Source organism: Malania oleifera, chromosome 5 (genome assembly GCF_029873635.1).
Source record: "Malania oleifera isolate guangnan ecotype guangnan chromosome 5, ASM2987363v1, whole genome shotgun sequence".
Lineage (NCBI taxonomy): Eukaryota > Viridiplantae > Streptophyta > Magnoliopsida > Santalales > Ximeniaceae > Malania > Malania oleifera.
Genome location: NC_080421.1, coordinates 54,214,313 through 54,231,804, shown reverse-complemented (window position 1 = coordinate 54,231,804; position 17,492 = coordinate 54,214,313). Strand labels below are relative to the sequence as shown.

Here is a 17,492-nt window from a genome sequence, read left to right as displayed (position 1 = left end):
AGTAAAATTAAAATAAAATTATACAAAATTATTTTAATTAATAAATGTCGACTCCATTTTTCCTTTGATAGTTTAGGAGATGTACAAGTCTCCTCTAAAAATTTAAGTGGCATCCGTAATACATAGTATAATCTTGGTGTAAGTTTAGTTCACCTTAAATTATAACCCTTCAAGCCATTCATTTTGAACTTCTTCGCGCAATAAAAAGTACCCCTTCATAGAGAAGGGGGTAAACGCCCAACATCCCATTTTAGATCAACGATTTAGCATGAGAAAAGAGAAAAAATATTATTTTATAGTATGTTTTTCTTGATTTCTAATTCTGTTGAAAACTAAAAAAAGAAAAAAAACGTTTTATTCTTATCATTAATACACTTAAATATTCCAATTTCTCCTGTCCATTCGAATGATTTTTGGTTAAAAAAAAAAATGGTCAGCAATCATTACGTTTTTTTACTATTAAAATATGCATAAAAAAAAAAACTCCTCATGGCTCTGAGCACTAAAATTCATTAATTCAAATCAAGTGAAATGCCCAGGACGAAAATGTGCTAAAATAAAATGTACACATCCTAAGACTTCTCACGGAAGCTAAAGGTTGTAGCAAGGGATACTCAAGAGTTCCAATAGAACTTAATTTACCAACCTAGAAGCTTCTCAAGCATTTTTGAAATGGGCAGAGCCTTACACAGCAACCCTGATGGACCACTGCTTCCACCCACTCGGCCATTGCCCCCAAAGGATGGGATATTTTTGACAGGTACAAACAAACCAAGCCTGAAGAAAATGGTTGAAGTCGGCTACCGATGCACCAGGGTTCAAGATTGGCTTCCCAAACTGAAACACAGGGAGTGAACCTTGCCCGCTTGCTTACCTTGAAGATCTGTCTATGAAAGCTTTGATTAAAGGTTTCGTGCCAGCATTCACCAATTGCCGCCCTCCTTCCACAACTTGAGATCCCCTGTCCCTGCGTAAAATATAGAACACAATGAAAGAAAAACAAAACACCATCCCCACAAAATGAAAACTAGAATGCCAGCAAGTGAGAGGGATCTGGTGCCATCTGAAAGCTTTGAAGGACAAATAGAAAGCTGAATTATTGAGTACATGGTAAAAAAACACAAAAAAAGATTTAGCTCAACAAAGCATGACTACAAAAGTGAAAGCAGACTTGGATTATCAAGCAGATTGCATCCTCTACATCATTTAAATTTATATATATATATATATATAAACTATAGGTTAACTTTAAAAATCTAGTTAACCTGAGATGTCCTCCATAGTAAGGAACAAAATAGCTCGATCTAAAGTAAAATAAAAACAAAATAAAGGTACTGGCTCCCAAATTGATGGGTCAGTGTAAGCATGCTGCTATACACTCTTCAAATGCAAATCTATTTTCTGAAAGAGCCTAGTTTTCATGCCTTGGTGAGTCTCTGAGATGCTTTCGAAGACCTATGTCATGTTAAAGGGATATCTCCATGATCCGATCAATTGCATAAATCCCACAGTTGCAACAGAACTGTGGAAAGTATGCAGAAAAGACAATTCTTTTATATTCTGTTAGTAGGGATCCTCATACATGGCAAATAACCAAATTCCATGTATAACCTACCAGATCTAGGAATATAATGCACTGAGTGTGTATGCAAGCCAACACAACCCTTGCTAAAGCCAAGTGAAGGACAATATTATCATTTCGAGGTTCAAGCAAAACAGGAAATCATGTGCTCCACCCCTGTCCCCCCACCCCCCTCTCCAACCACCACCACCGCCACCAACCCAACAAAAAAAACATAAAAATAAAACTAAAAATTCTCAACATGATTTGAACTTTACCAACAACCTAACTAATTATAGGGGAGTGCTTTTGGCTCCAAACTAAAATCAACCTATAAAATGCTTCCCATCACCCAGCCCAACAAACATAGAGCACACATACACAAACTATTCCTAGGTATGCTCAAACGAAGTAATTGCAGACTCAAATCTATCCTCAGCATGGCCAAGTCTGAGTTCAAGCAGTGCAAATGAAATCAGTAAAATATTCGTTAGGCTAATCAAAACACAACTAATTGCTATTAAGTGACTATTTTATCTTCTATCAGGCAGCTCCAGAATCAGGCAGAGTCATGATTAGTTACAGATATAGTTCTTTTTGTTCTACATAGGAAAATAGAGAAGGGATTTTAGTATTTGGGATACTCAAGAAACATTAGAAGTAGAATGTTGAGAAGTAAAAGATGTAAGGGGGTGTCCCAAAATTTATCAACAAGAAAAACAAGAGGAGCTGACCAACTAAGAGATCCAAAATTGAGATATTTCAAGGGAGGAGAATAATTTCGCAGAGAAAGTTGAATTTCAAAATAAATTGTCAATATTCTACACGGTTTGCATTGGTACTCTAAATGACTAGTTCACTTCAAACCAGCAGTCCTCAGGCATACCTCACTGTTGTGTTCTAGTGATTCTATTATGACATGGAGAAACATTTCAAGGCCATCAGAAAAGTAAGAATGATTAATAACTAGATGCCAAAAGCCTTCCCTAAAGGAGGATTCGATAAACAAGTCAATTAATGAATTTTGAAATAAGTGTAACTTAGTATCCTGGCTATGCATAAGATGCCATCAGAAAAACCCTCCAAGAAAACAAAGAAAAAGGAAAAATAAGGGAAACCACATAGGATGGTGCCAAAACTTTTAAAAAGAAACTTAAACAACAAAATTCACTTACTGCAGGTTATTTGAAGAATAATTTTAGGGCCATACTAAGAACGATTGAATGCTCTAAAGAGTGACTTTTCTATCACCTAACATGTTAGAGCCCTACAAGGTTTTAGGGACACTGTCCATTTCCTTGTCCAAAAATGAGAACCACAGAGAACTGTGTTCATCACTGCAAAGTCGTCCATGTTAGTCCATTACAACAATCAATAATGATTCATGGCATGCTGAACGCCATGCTTTGCAACAACATTAAAAAGACTATATCACAAAGAATAGAAGTTTAAACAATAAAATCATCTGTGACCAAAAAAATTTTTTTGAAATGTTCTGAAAATAAGAGGTAGTAATTAAAAGTCAAGACCAGTCATAATATCATAAAGTAGAAGCTGATGCAGCCAAAAAACAAATAGAAAAACATACTACACATTAAAACAGAATCAACTAAGAATCCATTCAAATGTGAAACAGACTCACTGCAACATGACTTTGCAACTTCAACTCTTTTATCAAAATGTAATAGAAATTTTCTTTCGCCAGCTATTTATGTATTAAGGAACAAATTAAAACCATAATCCTCTTAATCAAAATAGACAAGCCTGACACTTTGTACTGATGCATAAAAAGAAATGTTTTAAATATAAGGGTTTCTAAACAAAATAAATAATAATCATAATCCTCTTAATTGCAGAAATCAATTCATGAGTCCAAAATTGTTATCAATCCTAACAGAAGTCAAACATGTTCAAGTGGTCAGTATTTTTTAATTAAAGCTGGACAAAAATGCATGAACCAGGATTGATAGTTGTAAGATTCCATAATCCATAGCAGTCTGTATAGAATGTGGCAAGAATTAACTACACGTTTGAGACATCGGAAGGATATGGAATCAAGCAAAATGAAATTAAAGTTATCATTCAATTTTGCTCTCTATTATTCCACTTGTTCAATGCAGGGTAAGTGTTGTAATTAGCAAGTTGGATGAGAAAGATTACTGCAGGTACTTCAAGAATCATGATATATGAATGAAATGGATGCATATTTTTATTAATTGCTCATCAACTCATTAAGATTTCTATCGTTGCCTGAACTGCTAAACGGGGTTTTCATCAGTCCAGCAGCCTAGAGATTGACTATTTCGTCTTGCCTTATTTATGAAAGAAATCTGTGTCCAGACATTCTCTCATTGGGATTTTTTGTCAGACTCATATAACTTTTCTTCTTATTTCACTCCTAATACATTTCATTCCAGCTGAAGATATAAAGGAATCAAGGTTGTATAAAAAAATCGTGTTACTATTCTTTCTATTGACACTGTAATTGTTTTAAAACTTGTATTGATATAGTGGGGAAAAAAAGAAGTGAACAACTACTGGTGCAAATAAGAAGTACAAAATAAAAGAACATGAACCTTCATATCCTCAATCCTCAGCCATCTTCAATTTTTTATGAGAACCAATAGTCCTAGAAATTGTATCAAGAATCTTTCGCTGAGAATCAAGAATCATATCCATCCTCTTACTATCCATTTCCATCCTATACCTCTCTGTCTCCCTCATCATCTCCATCTTCTTATTCTCCATCCTAATAAACCTTTCAGCAAACCCCTTTATCTCCATTGTCAATTCCGAAATCACCCCTCTGGCTCCCTCCCCATCCCTCTCCTCCACCACCGCCTCCTCTTCTTCTTCATCCTCGTCCTCCTCATCCTCTGCATCCTCAAAAACCTTCCTCCGCCTCCGAAACATCGGGTTTCTCAAGCTGCTCAATTTCTTACGATCCCCAACATTGCTCTCCACACCCGACGGTGCGCGGACAATGTAATTAATACTCCTCGACTTGTTAATATAATTCTCAAGAAAATCATCATTATTGTAATAATTCTCATTCTCCTCCTCAGAATTGGGGAATTCGGCGACCGCCATGGGACGAGCAGAGATGGGGAGAGGTCCGTGCTCCATACGGTCCATGAGGTCGAAGAACTGCCAAGGAGACAGACCAGTTCGCTGTTTTTCGGTGCGGTAGCGCTTGCGGAGCTTCTCAATCTTGTGGCGGCACTGGGTGGCGGTCTTGGAGGGTTCATCGTAGCCGCAGCGGGCGGCGACGGTGATGGCGACCTCCTCCCACTGGCTGGCCTTGAGCTGGCCGCGCTTGAGGGAGTACCATTTCTCTTGGTAGGCTTCGATGAGATGAGTGGTCTCGAGGGGGGTCCAAGGGAGAGGCAGGGGTTTCTTCGCCGGGGAGGCGACGGTGGGGAGAGGAAGGGCCTTGGGGAAGACGGCGGCGGAGGAGACCGAAAGGGATGGTCGTTGCGGGTGGTCCGGGGCAGAGGACGAAGAGGCTAATGCCATTGATGGCGGAGGCGGAGGGTTCTTGGTACTGCGGTGGCGATGGTGGGTTTTATTTAGGGTTAGGGTTTTGCGAGGGGTGAATCAGTGGTGTTTGGTGGTTTAGTGGGTCATGATGGTGGCGTTGGCGGGTGGGGAGAAAATGCTGGTGGTGGAGTGGGTGGGTGAACAGTTCTAACGTGCGCCGTGCGTACGCGTGGGGACTTAATGGACCCGAACCCAGCAAAATCTTTTGGTTCCGCCATGTCCATGGATTCCGGGTACTACACTAATCGACTCCAGGCTAAGTAAGCTGAACGCAGGCTTGGAGTTAAATGAGCAACTTACATTTTAGACAATGACGATTTGAATTGATTAATCATGATCACTCCTCATTCTTAAAATTATTTTTTATTTTGCAGCCAATCATTTATTTTGTAACATTATACTTAAAGTTATTTTGAATTTATAAATCAAAAAATAAAGTGAATAACTAAGAGTTTAAAACCCATATCGATTAATAAAAACATATATTTTTAGTCGTTCAATGTAGGTATAATATTATCGATGCAGTAATGTCACCGTATATAGTACCATTATGCAAAATATTGTTACAGTCGCAGAGATTAGACCAGAAGTATAAATTCCATAATATTGAAATGCATGTTGGCATTATCAGTATGAAATTATAAAATTTTATAGTCTTCTTGCATTTTTGTTTTTGTTGTTTTGGTTTTAGGGCTTCGTTGCTTAAGCTCTTGGACCTTAAATAAGAACACTATAATAGTTGTAGTCAACCAATATAATGGGTCGTTGCCTTCTTGTTGGTAGGCAATACCTATGAGAATATGAGCTTTTGGGCTCCTAATTATTTGTAAGTGGATCAAGCGAATATGAATCAGGTACAAACAACTCAACTTAATAATGGCATTTTTAAAAAATTGTGTCTGATTCATTTAACATTCATATTAGATTTGAATATGATAAATGGATTTTTAATCATTTTGTCACGTGTAAAAAAAAATAGGAGTGAACATATAAATAGGCATCTATCATGAGATTGGGGCATGTGAACAAAAATCTTCTTGAATATTCGTCAAACTAGGCAAGAATCTAAAAAAACTCAAATCGAACAACTTGCAATAATATTCACTCTTGGATTCCCAAGTATGGAGGATTAGGTCCACTTAAAATATCATGCCACAAGGATAACAATTGATGAATTTGAGGAAATGTTTGACTTTATGGGGAGAATTTTGAGATGTAGTTACCAATATAAGAGCAAGAAACCTAAAATCAAGGGATTTTTTTAGAGTGTCTTTAAATATTGACTCAAAAGCATATATAAAAGAAACTGGGATAAAGAAAAGGGTTTCTCCATTAAGGCTTAGCTTGGCCCTTGTAACTTTTTAAAAGGAAAGAAACTAGTGAAAAGGAGTTTATTGATATTATTTTTAAAATGTTTGAAGTCCTATGAAAAAAGAGTTATTAGAAAGAAAAAATTAAATTTGATTGATTGGTAACAAAAACTTTAAGGTGCCTAAAAGTATTTAAAATAACGAAATGGATATGCATTTTTAGGAAATATAATTAATGTTTTGATAGTTTTGTAATATTTGAAAAAAAAAATAAGGACAATAATGTACGGGTGAGCATAATTCGGGGAAAACCGAATTAACCGAATTAACCGACCGAAATTGGTCGGTTCGGTCGGTTCGGTTATACATTCCAATATTTCGGGGAATCGGGTTTCGGTTCGGTGAATAGAAAACATTAATTCGGTTAACCGATTAACCGAATTAATAATTAATTAAATTTTAAATTTAAATTAGAAAAATTCTTATTATCTTCTATATTTCCATTCCCTCTCCGCCTCTCGGCTCTCACTCTCCGTCTCACTCTAAGTGCTCTCAGAAACTCAGAAGTTAGAAGGCCGCCTTTCTCTCGCTCACCCGAGCTCAATCCACCACAGTTCGCACCACCATCTTCACGCGATGCTATCGTCGGCGACCATCGCCATCGTCGTCGTTGGTCATCGTCACCGGCACACAAGCTCCCTCTCATTCTCATTTTTATTCTCTCACAGTCTCGCGCACAGAGCAGTTCACTGAGAACCACCCCGGCTTGGCGGCTCCTCCTCACTAGCATCAAGCTCGCCCGAGCCCAATCGTCTCCCTAACCAACCACCTTTCCTCCACATCAATCTCCACTTCTCAGTTCTCCAGTTCTCCCTCTTTGCGAATCGCCTCTTCCTAGCTTCGCGGCTTCACCTGAGCCCCTCTTCCAGTCTTCCCAGTTCGTGACCCGTCCCGATCCCGAATCCCTCTTCGATCGGCTCTTCCCTCGCGTCGGCATGGCGATGGATCTACACTCAGTGACTCAGGACTTCAAGGTTTCAACCTTCCCCCACCTTTCCTTGTTTAAGACTGATACACAGTCCAGTACACCTTTCCCCTTTCCGTTCCTCGTTTCATGGTTAAAATCGGTTAACCGAATTACCCGAAAATAAATTCGGTCGAGTTCGGTTCGGTGAGACCAAACGGTTCGGTCGATTCGGTTAACAGGATTCTTTAACCGAAATTTTCGGTTAATTCGGTTAATTAACCGAATTTAGCCGAACCGACCGTTTGCTCACCCCTACAATAATGTAATAGAATAATTTATTGTAGAAAAAGCTAGCTTTTAACTTTTTAAAGCTTCAAATATATAACTTTAAGAACTTCCCCAAAAAACTAAAAGTTGGTTTTTGAAAGCTGGAAAAGCTTATTTACAACACATTAGGCCTAAATTTTAGTTTTAAAAGGAGAAGCTGAAACAAAAAAGGGAGACAAACTTACACTAAGCTAATTGTATCTTTCATTTCCAATTTATCATAATTCATTCTTGGTACCATCCTTTTAATATGTCAGTGTTCCATTTCAATTGTATTAGTTTTAAATTCCCATTGTTAACATTTCTTCAAGTTGTGACATTTCTCTGTTGAGAATTTAGTAAGGACTTCATCTTTGTCTTGAACCCATGTATCTTACGAGGCCGATTTACTCAAAAATCACTTAGACGTGTTTCTATTAACTCTTTATAAAATGAGATTATAGTTTGATAAATACCTTTTGTTGGGAATTAATAACAAATTCTCAAAACCTGTGAGAAACAAAATAGAGAAAGAATACATGCCAGAGAAAAATACGCACAAGACAGTATTTACGTGGTTCGGCAATTTTACTTACGTCCATGGAGTTGCAGGGATTTCACTATTATCAGGTTGAAAAATATAGAGGGTGCAACGGTACAATGCTCTCTCTCTTGCTCTCTCTCGCGAAGTGTGATCACTTACCCTAATCACCCAAAAATAATCATTTTATATGTTACGCACAAGGTTCCGAATGGCTAATAAAATGGGCCCAAAAAATTTTCCTGAGGGCAGACCCCTACAAGTACGGCTTGGGCTTCTTAGTCCATAAGCGCTGCGGCTTGGGCCTTATAGCCCAATCTTTCGCTCCATGGACTAAGCCTTAGGATAGAAATCTCTCATTAAAGAAAATTCGGGTCATCATCTAGATTGAACACAACTAGGCTCCACAAAAGTACAAAAAATCTCTCACTTGGATACTAGTTCAATCACCAATATCAACTGCAATCCTCCAAATAAACAATCCCTCATCCTTGCAACTCATCCTCCTATCCTCAAGCTAGAAGACCAACCGAAGCTGCACATAGCTTTGGCTTCTCAATAGTAACACCCTTAGTCAACATGTCTGCCGGGTTCTTAGATCCACAGATCTTCTCAAGTATTACCAGCTTATCTTCAACAAGGTAACAGATAAAGTGATAATTTGTTTATATATGTCTCAACTTTGAATGAAAAGCTGAATTTTTGGCAAGAAAAATTGCACTTTGACTGTCACTGTATAGAATGCTCATCTTCTGCTTCTTACCCAATTCATCTAAGAAACCTTGTAGCTAAATCATCTCATTTCCAGCTTCAGTTGCTGCAACATACTTAGCTTCTGTAGTAAACAAAGTAACCATATTTTACAGATTTGAAACCCAAGATATAGTTGTACCACCCAAAGTAAATACAAACTCAGTAGTACTCTTTCTACTATCATTATCACCAGCAAAATCAGCGTCTACATAACCCTGTAGTTTCAAACTTGCACCTGTAAAGCAAAGACATGTATCTAATGAACCCCTCAAATATCTCAGAATTCACTTGATTGCCTCCTAATGTTGCTTTCCTGACCTACTTATGAATCTGCTCACAACTCCCACTGCATGTGCAATGTCTGGCCTTGTACACACTATAGCATACATCAAGCTGCCAACAACTGAGGCATAGGGCACCTTGCTCATATGGTCCCTTTCTTCTTCTATCTTCGGTGATTGTTCCTTGCTTAGTTTGAAATGGCGACCCAAGGGTGTGCTCACTGGTTTAGCTTCATTCATGTTGAGCCTGCTGAGAATTTTCTTCACATACTCTAACTGTGAAAGCTTCAATGTACCATTAGCCTTGTCTCTAATGATTCTCATTCCAAAGATTTGCTTTGCAGCTCCCAAATCCTTCATTGCAAACTGTTTTGAAAATTGCTTCTTTAGATTATTAATCTCCTAAATGCTAGACCCTGCAGTGAGCATATCATCTACATATAACAATAAAATGATGTAAGAATTGTCGAAGAACTTAACATAACAACAGTGATTGGCTTACATCTCTTGAACCCAATTTTATGCATAAAACTATCAAATTTCTTATACCACTGTCTTGGAGCTTGTTTTAGACCATACAAGCTCTTTCTCAGTTTGCAGACTAAATTCTCTTGTCCCTGGACAATGAACCCTTCTAGCTAAATCATGTAGATGCCTTCCTCCAAGTCACCATGAAGGAATGTCGTTTTCACATCTAACTAGTCAAGATGTAGATTTTCTAAAGTCACCATTCCTAGTACCAGTCTAATTGTCGACATCTTCATAACTGGAGAAAATATTTCTGTGAAGTTAATGCCCTCCTTCTGCTGGAACCCTTTGACAACTAATCTGGCTTTGTAACTCTTGCTACCATCATGTTCGTTCTTTATTCTGTATACCCACTTGTTGTGCAAAGCCTTCTTCCCTACTGGAAATTCAGTTAGTTCCCATATTTGATTCCCCAACAAGGAATCCATCCCATCCTTCATGGCTAACTCTAACTAGCTTGAAATTTCATCTTGCAAGGCTTCGTTATAGCACTCTAGCTCACCACCATCAGTTAGCAAGAGATAATTTAGAGCAGGTGAATAACGTTGTGGAGGTCTAATGGTAATGGATGATCTACGGACCGCAACTACAGGTGTATTCTAATTTTCCTGTGATTCTACATTCTCCTTATCATCTTCACCCCTTTCTTGGACAGTACTTTCAGTCAACTCATCTAAGTTAACAAACTCAAATTTCTTCTGATTTATCATTGTGACATTTAACACTACAGTTGACCTGTCATTGTACATAAAATGTTCATTAAATATCACATTTCTACTTCTGATGATTTTCCTATTTTGTTCATCCCAAAATCGATATCCAAATTTCTCATCACCATAGCCAATGAAATAACATATTTTGGACTTTGCATCAAGTTTACTATGAGCATCAAAATCAATATGAATATAAGAAACACAACCAAAAACTTTTAAGTGAGAAAACTTTACCTCTTTATCGCTCCAAACCTTTTCAAGAAGTCTAAAATCCATGGGAATTGAAGGTCCTCCGTATATCAGATAAGCTGCATTATTAATAGCATCAACCTAGAAATTTTTTGGTAGTCCAGCAAGCAACCTTATACTCCTAGCATGCTCATTGAGAGTTCTGTTCATGCACTCAACCACACCATTCTGATGTGGTGTCCCAGGAATGGTCTTTTCCATTCTAATTCCATGTGTAGCACAATACTCTCTAAACCCTCCATCTATGTACTCTCCTCCATTGTTTGGCCTCAAACACTTTACTTTCAAACCCGTCTCTATCTCAACCATAGCCTTCCACTTCTTAAAAGTTTCAAATACATCATATTTATTTTTCAAAAAATAAACCCATACCTTTCTGGTTAAGTCATCAATGAAAGTAGTGTAGTACCTTGAACCTCCAAGGGATGCAACAGGAGAAGGCTCCCACAAATCTATGTGCACTAACTCCAATTTTTCAGCCTTCGATTCTACCACTTTTCAAGAAACTCGCCCTTTTCTGCTTTCCTAAGATGCAGCTTTCACACAAGTTAAAATCAACAGACTTCAATCCTAGTAGTTTCCCTTTAGACAGCAGCATCTTCATCCCTTTCTCACTCATGTGACCAAATCTGCGGTACCATAAGCTTGTATCAGTACTTGCTTCAGCAACTGCAATTGTGTCTCTTAGACTTGAGGTTATGTATAGAGTACTAGATTTCTTTCCATGAGCCAATACTCTAACTCCATTTATAACCTTCCAAGTGCCACCAGCAAACAATATTGCATGCCCTTCATCGTCAAGTTGTCTGACAGAAATCAAATTCCTTCTCAGGTCAGGAATATGTTGTACCTTCTCTAGTAACCAAACAGACCCATTGGGCAACAACATCCGGACTTTTCCCATACCCACAACATCCAAGGTTGTACCATTAGCCAAATACACCTTACCAAAATCTCCTACTACATAGTTCTATATGATTTCATGGTATGAAGTGGTATGAAACAAAGCTCCTAAGTCCAAAACCCAATCATCAAGTGGACTGTCAACTGCAAGAAGTAGTGCATCCTGTACCTCTTTTGTTACAGCATTAGCAGAATCATATTCTTCTTCTTAATACTTTTGCATTGTCTCCTAAAGTGACTCGTTTTCCCACAGTTCCAACATTGTATCTCTTGGCCAGATCTAGATTTACTTCTGTTTCAATTATAGTTTTTGGATTTTGATCTACCCCGATCTGAATTTCGGTCATTACCTCTGCCTCTTGTCTCAAGGTTTAGGGCAGAACCAGATCCTGAGGTTTCACTCGCATCTCTTCTTCGAATCTCCTCAGCCAAAATTAAATCCAGTATATCATTATTCTTTAGTTTTTCTTTTCTAGTGGAGTTGCTTACTGCCATCCTCATTGCCTCCCAACTGTTTGGCAATGAAGCCAAAACGATCAGTGCATGAATCTCATCATCAAAATCAATTTCTACTGATGATAATTGATTTGTGATAGTATTAAACTCATTCAGATGTTATGCTATTGATGCATTCTCTGCCATCTTCAAATTAAACAATTTCTTCATCAGATGTACCTTGTTATTTGCTAACGATTTTTCATATATACCAGGCAAAGTCTTCATCAAATCTGTTGTAGTATTCTCCTTCACAACGTTGTGTGCAACAGACCTAGACAGAGTTAATATTATAACTCCTAGTACTTGTCTGTCAAGGAGAGTCTATTCCTCATCCTTCATAGTAGCAGGTTTTTCTCCTAGAAGCGGCTGATGTAACTTCTTCCCATAGAGATAATCCTTGATCTGCATCCTTCAAAATCCAAAGTCTATGCCATCAAACTTTTCTATTCCAGATGCCTTTCCTTCTTCCTCTACCATTGCTCCCACTCGAACCTAACCCTAGGCTCTAATACCAGTTGTTGGGAATTAACAACAAATTCCCGAAACCTGTGAGAAACATAATAGAGAAATAATACACGCCAAAGAAAAATCAATCACATGCATAAGACAGTATTTACATGGTTTGGAAATTTTGCCTACGTCCACGGAGTTGCAGGGATTTCACTATTATCAAGAAGAAAAATACAGAGAATGTGGCAGTACAATGCTCTCTCTCTCTCTCACTCTCTCTCGCGAAGTGTGACTACTTACCATAATCACCCAAAAATAATCATTTTATATGTTGCACACAGGGTTCCAAATGGGTTACAAAAGGGGCCCAAAAAATTTTCCCGAGGGTAGACCCCCACGAGTACGTCTTGGGCCACTTAGTCCATGAGCGCCGAAGCTTGGGCCTTACGACCCAATCCTTCACTCCATGGACTAAGACTTAGGATAGAAATTTCTCATTAAAGAAAAGTCAGGTCATCAGCCAGATTGAACACAACTAGACTCCACAAAAGCCCAACACCTTTATTGTACACTCACGAGACTAATATGCCGCTAATTACTGAGAAAGCAAGTAATGCAATCATTAACTAGGATAGACTCAAACTTAGAATTAGTGGTGTAGCAAATAGCGGCCACTCGATTGACAACTATGTTCTCAAGGCCATTTGGCAACATATCGCTGAGCAGAACCAATACCCATGTTTGTGCATTGGTCAAGAAATGATAATTGAAATGGCTTGTGTAATGTTTTGCAAATGGCAGTTTCCTTGGCTTGATTTGCTTCTAGGAAAAAAAAAAGATTGATTTGAGTTTCATTTCATAAAGAAAAAAAAATATTGATGATCTATTTAAAAAATAAAATATTGGCTTTCTTATTAATTGAGCAAGCGAGGGTAATTGAAGTCTCTCTCCTCTTTCTACCTTATTGTGTGTAATTCAAATTTGGGTGGTTTAATTGCACTTTTGAGGTTTAATTAGCCTTAATCATGTTAATTGAAGAGTTATCCTATATTGGGATAAGTTCCTTTCGTTGGATAAACTAAAACTTGTTGTATAAATCCCTTTTAGGACAATGAAGAGTTTTCTTGTTCTAAAAGGATATTTTTGGAAATAAAACTTGTTGTCTAAATCCCTTTTAGGACAATGAAGAGTTTCCTTGTTCTATAAGGATATTTTTGAAAATTAGAGTTTAGGGCAAGTTCCTTCACTTTTCTATAAGAAGAAGGCTATAGCTTTAGGCTAGAGGGCACACATTGAAAACAAAGAGAGTGTACCTTCAAAAGGAGGCCAAGAGAAAGCTAGAGAACAAGAGAAGAAACAAAGAGAAATGAAGCAAGGAAGAGAATTGGAGAAAAGAAGCTTGAAACTTGAGGAAAGAAGATTCAAGTAAGAGGAAGAAAACATAGGTTGCTTAGAGGTTGAAAGAATCAAAGCTTCAAAAAGAGGAAGATATACACTAAAAAAGGAAGACTTTTAGTAATGGTTTCAAACTGTTACTAATAATAGAAAGCAATCACTAATACTTATTAGTGATGATTTAGTGATGCCTATGGAGTGGTGACTATAACAGCGGTCTCAACTAACTATTAGTGACGGTTCCCAAAATCATCACTAATAATGGAGTATTAGTGATGGTTCTATTTCGTCACTGAAATACTAAGATCGTCACTATAACTAACAAAATTTCTCAACTAAAAATCGTCACTAAAGACATAATATTAGTGATGGATTTCAAAACTATTACTAAAGATGTGACACTCCAACCCGCCACATGGGCCTAGGGTGCATACATTCCACGTACATATACTAGACTTTTAACTCAGCCCCTCTAGTCTGCTACACACGAACTCGGGTGTATCCTGAAAATATGATTTGTATATTGGGGTGAGACACTTCTCAGTAAGGAAGATTAAGTTAATATCAGTGTGTGGTTAGCATGCATTTAGTGTTATAGAAAACATTCATCCTTCATTTAAGCGAAAATAGCTATTTTACATAGTACTCTCTTTATACAGTAGAAAATACCCATCTCGTTTCCATTGTATAAAAAGTTCAGCAAATAAGTAACATCATTTACATAAATCTACAGATATGCATAAAAGATATTCCCTACAACTAACGTCATTTACTTCCCCTATGACACGGGTTGTGTGGCCCGAAGGCTGGACTAAGCCGGGCGTGATCAACCCAGACAAAGTCAAATCATATGTCTGCATTTAACTCTGACTATACAGGCATCCGCAACTCACTTGCGGGATTCCGATTGCCCTACCACATCCTGAAAGTCCAGACTTCCAAGGATGGTACACCCTCTATTGAGGCTAATTGACTAATACCACCTTACACTTTCATCTAGAACAATGTGGGCGCACATGACCGAATACTAAATCTTTAACAACGGTACCATGCTTGTAACATAACTGGTCCTTAAGGTTCCAAAAGCACATTATGCAATTTAAGTAATAAAAACTGTATTTCCACTTATTTCATATAAAATTTGTCATGTTATAAAACTCGGCCCCTGGCCATCATATACCTCTCGGCTCACAGCCGTCATATCAAATCCCAACCCTCTCAACCATCATATAAAACTTGGCTCATAGCCGCTATATCAAATCTCAGCCCTCGCGGCTGTCATATAAAAACCCCGTTTTCACAAGCAATTTCAGTATTTTACAAGCATTTTCAGTATTTCACAAACTGTTTCATAAACTCGGTTATATAATAACCCTGAAACATTATTCATCTGCCACACGATTTTAGTATACATTATATCCCATTTATAACATTAAACCAAACTTTCCACTGTTCATTTTTACTCAAAATATCATATCGTATATCCTAGGTTTGAAAAATCCATTTTGAACGGTTGGTTTTTGAAATGACAACTGAAAACATAAATTTACATATATGTAGCATTTTAATCGATTCCATTTTAGTAAAAGTTTTGACTTAACTTAATCCCCTTACCTGGCTTACTGAAAAGCCTTTTGAAACCCTAGATCCACGCCCCAAGGCATTCAAAGCTCAAAACTCTGAAATACATTTTCCCCAAATTAATCATCCCCACCCACAGAATACTTTTCATTAAACATTCCCTAGGCTCCCTATACTTTAAATCAACAATAAAACTCCAAAATACCTACTTACCTTAGTTTTGGAGTGGTGCTTGGAAAGACCTCGTTCTAAAATCTAATCCGCTAGAATTGTAGAGAACTTCCCCTAGATCGTCGTGGTAACTTCCGATCATCGAATCTAGCGACGAACAGTGAAGAATCGTAGAGAGAGAGAGAGGGGCACCAATTAGAGAGAGAGAGATAGAGAGAGAGAGAGAGAGAGAGAGAGAGAGAGAGAGATTATGATTTCTTAACCCTTAAGCAACTAAAATATCTATTTATAGGCCGTTGACTTGGCCAACTTCGTCGACGAAATGGTGCCTTCGTCGATGAACTGTAGAAGGATGTTCATCGAAGAAGGAATGGGTTCGTCGACGAACACGAAGCTTGAAATTTCTCTCGACATTTCCTTGTCAATGATGCCTAAACGTCGTTGACGAATTGCATAAGGGACTTCGTCGATGAAGACAGGGAGTTCGTCGACGAATCTTGCTGCTTGCCCTTAAAAAGTTTCCTTACTTCTTTTCTTATTTACTTACTTTGTTTTTTCGGGTTCGGGTTTCTACAATCTCTCCCTGTATAAGAATTTTGTCCTCAAAATTTGCTAACTGTTATTGTTCACCTCAAGAACTCACAATCCATCTCTACCGAAGAGTCAGTAGCCACCCACATAGCGGCCCCATCCCAAGTTTATTAGATACCCTCACTTATGGCAGAGGAATACCGTAGTTATATATATATATATATATATATATTGTCCCGGGAGATTATAATGTCATACCAAACTCTCCAAAAGCCCATTTATATATGAAATCATAAAAAACTAACAACTACACACACCTACCTTACCTGACCTGCAAATAAACTAACACTTACTTAAGCAACTGTACTGGTCTGACTACCACTGATCCTCACTGAAAAGTTGTGGGTATTTCTGGCATATTTCTGTCACTAATAGGAAGCCTCCTCAACTGCATGATTACGCCACAACACCTTCACTAATGGTATACTTGGTACGCAGTTTCTGTATTTTCCAATCCAAAATCTGAACTGGTACATCGTCATATGCCAGAGCATCCCTAATCTCTAAAAGCTCATAACTTATCGCGTGTGAAGGATTTGATACATACTTCCTCAGGACTAATACATGGAAAATATTATAAACCCTAGATAACGTTAGGGGTAACGCCACTTGATAGGCAACTGGACCAATCCTTTTCACGATCTCAAATGGCCCAATGTACTGAGGGCTGAACTTGCCTTTCTTCACGAACCTCATCACCCCCTTCTTTGGAGAAATTCTCAAGAATATCATATCACCGATCTTGAATTCTAGCTCCTGTAGGCGAGTATTTGAATAGCTCCTATGCTGACTCTGTGCTGCTTTAATCCTCCCCCTAATAAGCTCAACCTTTCTAGAGGTCTGCTGAACTAATTCCGGCCCCAAAATCTGCCGCTCACCTACCTCATCCCAGTATAACGAAGATCAGCACCGACGACCATATAAAGCTTCATATGGGGTCATCTTGATACTGGCCTGATAACTATCATTATATGCAAACCCCACGAGTGGTAGATACAGAATCCAACTATCTCCAAAATCTAGCACACATGCTAGAAGCATATCCTTTAAAATCTGAATGGTCCTCTCGGACTGTCCATCTGCCTGTGGGTGAAATGTGGTACTAAATGTGAGTTGAGATCCCAAGGAATCCTACAAAATCTTCTAGAATCGAG

At 38.1% G+C, this 17,492-nt stretch overlaps 1 protein-coding gene across 1 annotated transcript; it reads right to left on the bottom strand.

The window, feature by feature from the left end:
* Nucleotides 1-490: 490 nt before the first annotated feature.
* On the bottom strand, nt 491-5,359 carry LOC131156297 (trihelix transcription factor ENAP2). The gene is made up of 2 exons (XM_058109857.1): nt 4,138-5,359; nt 491-967 (listed from the first exon to the last, which is right to left on the bottom strand). The coding sequence occupies exon 1, from the start codon at nt 5,075-5,077 to the stop codon at nt 4,148-4,150; it is 930 nt and encodes a 309-aa protein (XP_057965840.1). The 5' UTR covers nt 5,078-5,359; the 3' UTR covers nt 491-967; nt 4,138-4,147.
* Between the last annotated feature and the right edge of the window lie 12,133 nt (nt 5,360-17,492).